Source organism: Prinia subflava, chromosome 7 (assembly GCF_021018805.1).
Source record: "Prinia subflava isolate CZ2003 ecotype Zambia chromosome 7, Cam_Psub_1.2, whole genome shotgun sequence".
NCBI lineage: Eukaryota > Metazoa > Chordata > Aves > Passeriformes > Cisticolidae > Prinia > Prinia subflava.
Window position 1 is genome coordinate 20,056,912 of NC_086253.1, and position 7,648 is coordinate 20,064,559.

General features: G+C 35.1%; 1 protein-coding gene across 1 annotated transcript in view; it reads left to right on the forward strand.

The window, feature by feature from the left end:
* PCDH7 (protocadherin 7) overlaps positions 1-7,020 on the forward strand; it is a 261,164-nt gene extending 254,144 nt beyond the window's left edge. Inside the window, exon 3 of the mRNA XM_063402201.1 lies at positions 2,667-7,020. Coding sequence (XP_063258271.1) covers positions 2,667-3,046 — 380 coding nt within the window. The 3' untranslated portion in view covers positions 3,047-7,020. The remainder of the gene's footprint in view (positions 1-2,666) is intronic.
* Positions 7,021-7,648: the final 628 nt, after the last annotated feature.

The window sequence follows — 7,648 nt, forward strand, 5'->3', positions numbered from 1 at the left end:
TATTAAAACAGCATTATAAGTCTGAATTGTATATTAAGTCTTCATGCTTTAAAATAAGGAATTCCAGTATTTGTCCAGAAGTGAATAGGAGAAGCACTACAATGCAAAATGGTACATTTTCATGTGCATGATTCAAAAACCACCAGCAAAGGAAGGATTTTTATGAACCCATGTATTGCTGACTCAAAATTCTTTTCAGCTAAAGAGACTCCATCAGATATAATGAGATGCTAATTGTTTCAATCTGAAAAAAAACCCAAACTCAAAAAGAAAAGAAAATCTTTTCAATAAACATATATTCTTATGTTTTAAATAAAGCTCAGACATATTGCCTTGATAAGCAGTTGCTAATGTTATGTCAGAGTAATAGTTAAAATGCTTGAATCAAGCATAATGTTTCATGGCTCGGTTTTTGGGGAATTAGGTCCTGGTTTGAATAGTTTATGGAGATTTAAAGGAATTGGCCCTGTTATAAAAATATGAAAAATCCTGCTTAAGAGTCAAAGCACATCAGGGCAGCTGCACAGTGAATTATGTTTCTTATCATTAGGGCGAGTCAGAATAATGCTGATTTAGCTGACAAACAGAGGATTTCCTCTTACCATCCCCATATTCTGTGTATGTTTGCAGAACATAGCCATCTGAAAACTGAAGGGCTGACAAGTTTTCACAGTATTGCATTCTTCACTGATAAAAAAAAGAGGGGGAATTGTGTCTAAGGGCAAAAACCTTACGAATAAATTGGGGGAAAAAGTTTAAAAAGGAAAAAATCACTTAGTTGCCTCCTCCCAGACTTACACATCTTACTTACAGGGTTATTCAATTATCTAGACACCAGGGTTGTTTCTTCATTAAAGTTAGTGATATTTCATTGAAATGTGAAATTTTGTACAACATTCAGAGTACATATAGTAGGTTCTATAATATGTTGTCAGTAGCAAATAGTGTACACATTCTTTACAATACTGCAATAAATTATTTATTAAATTAATGTTAAATGCCTGAAAAAAATCAGGACAAGATGAAGATAAATCTGACTTTCAAGAACTTTTGCAACTCTATCAGGATTAAATACACAGATGTTGAAATGAAATAATGCTTTCTCTGCAAGCACCTGCTGTAGTTTAAACTAAAATGTTCACTCTGGAAGAGCGAAATATTTTTGGTTGAGGGGTTTTGTGGGGTTTGTTTGTTTGTTTGTCTGTTTGTTTGTGTGTGTGTGGTTTTTTTATTTTTAATCTTCAGCAGTGGTCTTTTTTATCAATTTATAAGAAAACGACAGTTTGAATTATCATTTGAGAAAGTACTCTATCAGCCAAAATCAAAGAAAAATAAGAAAAACAAAAATAACAGAATGCAGGCTGAGCAGGCCTTTAAAAGATTTTTTATTAGGCACATGTTATTACAGGCAAAAATTACTGTTCACAAGAACTTTGGTGTTGTAGTGGGAAAGTAGAAAGAATCCACAGCCCATATGAAGTACCTTACTATGTTTCCATGTTGAAGTTCCTTGCTACCTTCTAAAATAATTTATTTTTATACAGCAAACCTACATATTTCATCAAATAAATCATATCATATGAAAATCATATCAAACACACTTGAAAAATTTATTTTTTGATTTATGTTCTTCGTCAACTTTGTTTGAATATCATGTTGTTACTTTGAAGATAGTTTCAGTTATTCCTTTAGACCATAAAGTACACTGTAACTGAATAAAATCAAGGTTTAAGAATCTTACCCATCCCTTAAAATAGTTGAGGAAGCTTTTAAATTCAGTTGTACGTAAGTATCAAAATACAAATATTAAATATACCTGCACTGCAAACAGGTAGGACTCAATCCTGCAGGCCTCTGAACTTTGCTGGTTTTCAATGAAAGCTCCTAGAAGTACAGAAAACTTAGACGTGAGCAGGAACAGGACACCTTCTAACATAGCAAGTCACATATAAAATGTTTCTCTTTAGGCAGCAGTCAGATTCATTCCATGCCCAACATGAACATATACACAGAGAACAGCTTTATTTGCACTATTGATAACATTTATAACCCATAGCACAGGCTTTGTATGCTTCTGCAATTACTGATTGTACAATTTATGTAACATATTGTGAACTAACAACTTAAGTGCCCAATCCTCAGAAATACAAGCAGAGGTTTACATTATATGAAAATTCAGTCCCTTTGTCAATAGCAGATCTGTTCATTTGCAGGGCATTAAGTATGTTTGCAAGTATTTACAGGGTGCAGTGTCTCAGGATCCTTCCACATAAATTCAAAGTATTCTCTACAAAAAAAATTCAAGGAAAGGTATTTTTAAAAATTTCTAGAAAATTGGCAGTATGGAATTAAGTGCTTCTTTGACTCTTTCAGCTTCAAAATTAATTCAGTACCTAATGCCGAATGTTTCTGGAATTGATTTACAGGCACAGGAAGAGGATTAACAGCCTTTTTTTTTCAATTATTTAGGTTGAGAATAACTGTACAGATCTGCTTGTTGCCTCTGGGCACATGTAATGGGAAAAAATTATTACTCAGGAACTTATTGCAACATTCCTATCAAAACATTTAAAAATACCTTTTGTGAATTTAAGTATTGTCAGTTTCAGTCAAAGTCACTGTAATATTAATTTGTAAAGACAAAACTTTTTTCCTTTTATTTTCAGATTCACGACCTCTACCAGATGTAGCCCTAACGGGGAAGTGCACCCGAGAGTGTGACGAGTACGGCCACTCAGACTCCTGCTGGATGCCAGTGCGCACTTCTCCGGAGAGAAAGCAGAAGAGCCAGCCAAAACTCTCCACTTTCATGCCTGTCGATGAACGGGGCAGTCAGGAAAAGCTGGCCAATGGAGAAGCCGCCCTCATGGGTGATCGCAACAGAAACCTCCTCAACAAAAAGTTGACCTCATCCTATGAGACCTTCAGTGCAGCTAGTTTCAGCAAAAACGAAGAAGGCAATCCAGAGGATATCCCCCTTACACAGACAGGGGAATACAAGCCATCTCCTGTCAACACTCTAACTAGAAGAGAAGTTTACCTGTAGGCTAACAAGCAGCAACAAAGCTCTTTCATAATATAAGAAAGAAATGGGGCAAATGTCTTAAAATCACAACAATTTTAAGAAAAATGTGAAACAAAAAAGAGGGGGCCACCAAAGAGACAAAAGATCTGCCTGCCACTTCTGCCTCCATAGCAGGCATGTAATTATACTGTCTGCCTGACTTTACTGTACAATGTAGAAAACATTGTTGTTACTTGCATGTCTAATTCCCCTCTCCCTGATTTTTATTTTCCTAGATCTATGGTTGCAAATTACTCCCACAGTAGCAAGCTTGATTAAAAAGAACACAACACACTGTTGTTTCCCCTCGGCAGAAGCATGAATTAAACCACTCATTTTGTTTGTTTGTCATCTGGCTTGTTGAGGATAACAGGTCAGGGAAAATATATTCAAAACATACCATCTGAATATCGCTGATCCCCATCAGGGACAATCCTTCAGAAACCATAAAGATATAGGATAAATATAAAGGAATAATCATTAGTAGGCACTTTGTGAAGACCACAGCTTTAATATTCTCACTTCTCATCTGAGGCTGGAAGCAACAGAAATACATTCAGCCTGAGACTGCAGTCAAAAACATGGCATACTTTCCTGTGATTCATGAACTCTGGTTCTGTTTTATCCATCGAACAAATGTGTCTTGCTGTGTCTCTGTCTCTCTCTCTCTCGTTCTCTGTAATGATTATTTCAATGTAAACACAATTACTGACACTTTTACCATAGGATAGCAATGATAAACTGTTGAAACCATCATTTTGGGAAAGACTAACATTTAGCTGGGAAGATTGTAATAACAAAAAGGCCAAAGATCACACAATGGATCAGGGGAACTGCTAAGTATTGGGGCTTGACTTAGAAAATAAATGTATTCACAAAAAAACACATGTACTCATAACACAGCTTCAGCTACATTCTACACATCAGCACAGTTCACAAGCCCAGATGACAATTTTTTTTCCAGAGAAGTTCAGTTGAATGCCCAAAGGAACTGATGCTTTTTTTGTAATGACATGATATATTGCAGCACATGCTGCATATGATATGCTGCATATGGTAGTTCCAGGGAATTTTTAAGATCAAAATTTAAAACTAATAGTAGAAGAGAAGGCTGTGTTAGTGGGGATGCTTGATGGGAGGGAAAAAGGTGGACAGTGGGATAATGCAGTAACAAGAGAACATCACAACTTGGATACAAAAGCTCCTTTTCAGATTGCAAGGCATAGTTGCTAAGTCTGGTCATCAGTGTTGCAGCTTATCAAGTGCTTTGGTTATGTCAAAGATGAGGATAATGAAAGCTTTCTTGAAACCAAGTGCATTAAAACCAAGTGCAATACTAAATGATATCAAGACTCAGAATATTTAGCATTAGTAACAAATGGTCTGATAAACAGTGGTATGATACCGAGGAGGTCAAAATTACTTAAAAAGAGTCCAAGCTACTGGGATATGCAAGAGCTGTAACAATTATCATGGTGAGTGCTTCTTGAAAGGAAGAGGAAATGAAACAGGGTTTTGTGCAATAAAAGAAACAAAACATGCAGAACATCAACCAATTGCTTTGTAGTTGATGTTGTAGTAATAATCAGAGACCGAGCTCAGACATTCAGACAAAAGTGACAATCAAACAACACAGCAAGGACAGCTCAAGGACAGGAAAGCATTTGGATCCCTGGCTGTTGAACCTGGCATGAAGGCATGGGTAGATGACTCTAGTAACTATAGTCATAATGTAGCTTTGGGTAGTTTCTTGCTTTGAAGAATTGCATAGAAATAACCTTAAACAGTCTAAGGTAGAGGTTGGTAAATCAAAAAAACTCATCACATTTATCTTTTGAATTCACTTCTCCATAGAGTGGGTTGTGCCATTACTGGCCTTTTCATTCTCCTCTCTAAAGTTTACTTTCTTCAAGTAACATTAGTTTGTGTATAGCAGTTATGATGAATGGGCACATTTTAGAAAGAAAATATTAAAATCAAAAATTATTAATGATTGAACATTTTTATGTTTAATTATTTAAGTAATATGGAGAGATGCAAGCTAGTACTTTGTTATGAGACTGCATATAGCAGTTACTACTTTGTATAATCTGTAAGTACCTGTTTAAAAATGCTTCTAAAATGCTTATGTAATGTAAACACATTTTTCTTGCACGTTTCAACAGAATACACAATTGCATAACACAAATGTTCAACAGAACTTCCTTTAATAAGATTTTATTTAATATTACAGACAAGAAAATAAATTAGGTAGCTGGGTTCTGTATATTCTTAGACACTTTTTCTACAAGGCTAATAATACAGGTCATAGTAGACCTTCAGATTAAATGGATCAGCAGTCACTCACCAATTTTTGCACCACATAAGACAGTCATGAAATAATTTTCTTGTGTGCATCTCCTTAGATCTAAAATGCGTGTGAAAGAATTTTTTAAAAATTCTATCTACTGTAAGTATTCACAGCAATTCTTGTGGAACTAGCCACTATTAATATGCTGATTACTCTTCTGACCTGGCATGACATACAAATATATTTTGTGTTTGTATTTTTCCTCTTTAGTTGAAATAGGTTAAATCTGGTGCCACTCCATAAATAGAGTGCTTTTGTATAAAAATAAAGAAATAAAGCTATAAAAATAATTAGGGTGAATGCAAAATATGCAACTGTGCCTTTTATACCTATTATTAGGGTAAAGTGGTAGTTGGGTTTGGACACTGAGGGGTAAGGGGCTATTCCCAACTTTTTTGAACCTGTATATTTACCTGTGTTTATTTTCTGAGAAATTATAAATGATATATTTAAAAACAAGCCTTTTGCCAAACTCAGTTAATGGACCAGTCTTAAGCATTAATAACACAAGGCTGTGGTTTAAGTAGGTCTTGAGGATTTTTTTATTACTATTTGTGTGGGGTTTGGGGTTGTTTTAATTTGTTTTTAATTCTGCTGCCTGGAAAAGTATGATCAGTCTATATGATAGTTATTTAGCAAGGTGTCACCAGTTCATGTTGCCAGGAAAATTGACAATTTTTAAAATTGCTTTTAGCCTTCATCACATTTTAGTTGTACAGTATAGAAATCATGTTTTTCTTTACTTCCATGGGAAACTCAAATGAGCTTTGCATGTATTTTACATTAGGGCACCTTTATAGATTGATGCGTTAATATATAACTTTATATGTATTAGAAAGCTCAATAGCTTTGGTCTAAAATCTAAGGCTTATTCCAGATCTCAGACCCACTATGTTTATGGATTATCGTTTCTGACTGGCCTGCTGCCTGAGTTTCAGGAAAAAAAGTTAAACATTATTTTTATGCGGGGGAAGAACTTAAATGGGATTGAAATGATTGGCTGAAAGGCTACCCTAGAAGTTGTCAAGCAGAAAAATCGTGAATATGGATAAAGATGTTGCATAAATCCACCAAACACTTGTAAGGAAGTTGAACAACGACATATTTTTCCTTCTGTTTTATTGGTGATAAATATACACAGCTTCCTTAAGAAAAGAAGCAGATGAAAAAGCAATAGAAATTGAAGCCCATCAGTTAAGCTGAATTACTGACTGAAAGAGTGTAAGCAAGAGGAAGAAGACAACATTCACCAGCTACCTGGGGTATGCTTTCAGACAACTTTTCCTAAATTTTAAAGCACTTGCATTCAATGTGGTACGATCTGTTTGTAATAATAATCATTGACTATTGTTCTGCAACTTGGATGTTGATAGTGAAGCAGAGAACAATTTATCATTGTTTATTATGAGTCACTATGCACGCAACTATGCTAAACATGGCAAAATGTATTAAACGCTAGTCCACCTCTATTTATGAAATATTTACATAATTTAATTTGCTTTTGTACAGTTTTATGTAAATAAATTGCTTGTCATTTTTGTCTCTGCAAATTAAAATATAACATGTTCAACTGGTTGCCCATTTGCCAGTTTACTTTCTTGGACAGTCTATTCCAATTTTACTAGAATAAATCACAGGCTAGTTTCAATATTTAATGATATTTTGAATGGCAAAGATGACACTGCCTTAGTAGCCGGCCACAGATCCAGCCACAGAGGCAGCTGAGGTTTTACCTGTCTTCAGAGTGAAATTTGATAGAGGAGAGGCTATTGCCACCCAGGACAGTGTGCAGCTATTTTCATAGCAGAAGTAGAGTACTTGTAACCTGAACAGCTGTTTCTGATTACTGTTCAAAAGGGCTTATTTTTAAGTTGTGTTCTAAACCTTCCTATTAAGTGGAATAACAAGTCTTTAGTAAGAGTCCATGTATTTCTATTATGGAACTACAATTTTCTTATTATCTGCAAGGTTACTATTTTTTCCAAGAAGTTTAGAACAATCAGCAAATCCTAAAATGTCAGTGGAGTTTCTATATGGAGAAAAACAACACAATTAATGCAGAATTTCGGGGGGGTGGGGGGGGGGAAGGAACTAAAAACCTCCGGTTCTCTCTGGCTGTGAATCAAATTATCCATCTCAGCATAAACTGCAGATCAAGAACAAATCCTCCTCAAAAAGGAACATCTAAAAAGAAAGATTTATTCCTTAGCTGTCTGGATCACACGACACATAGC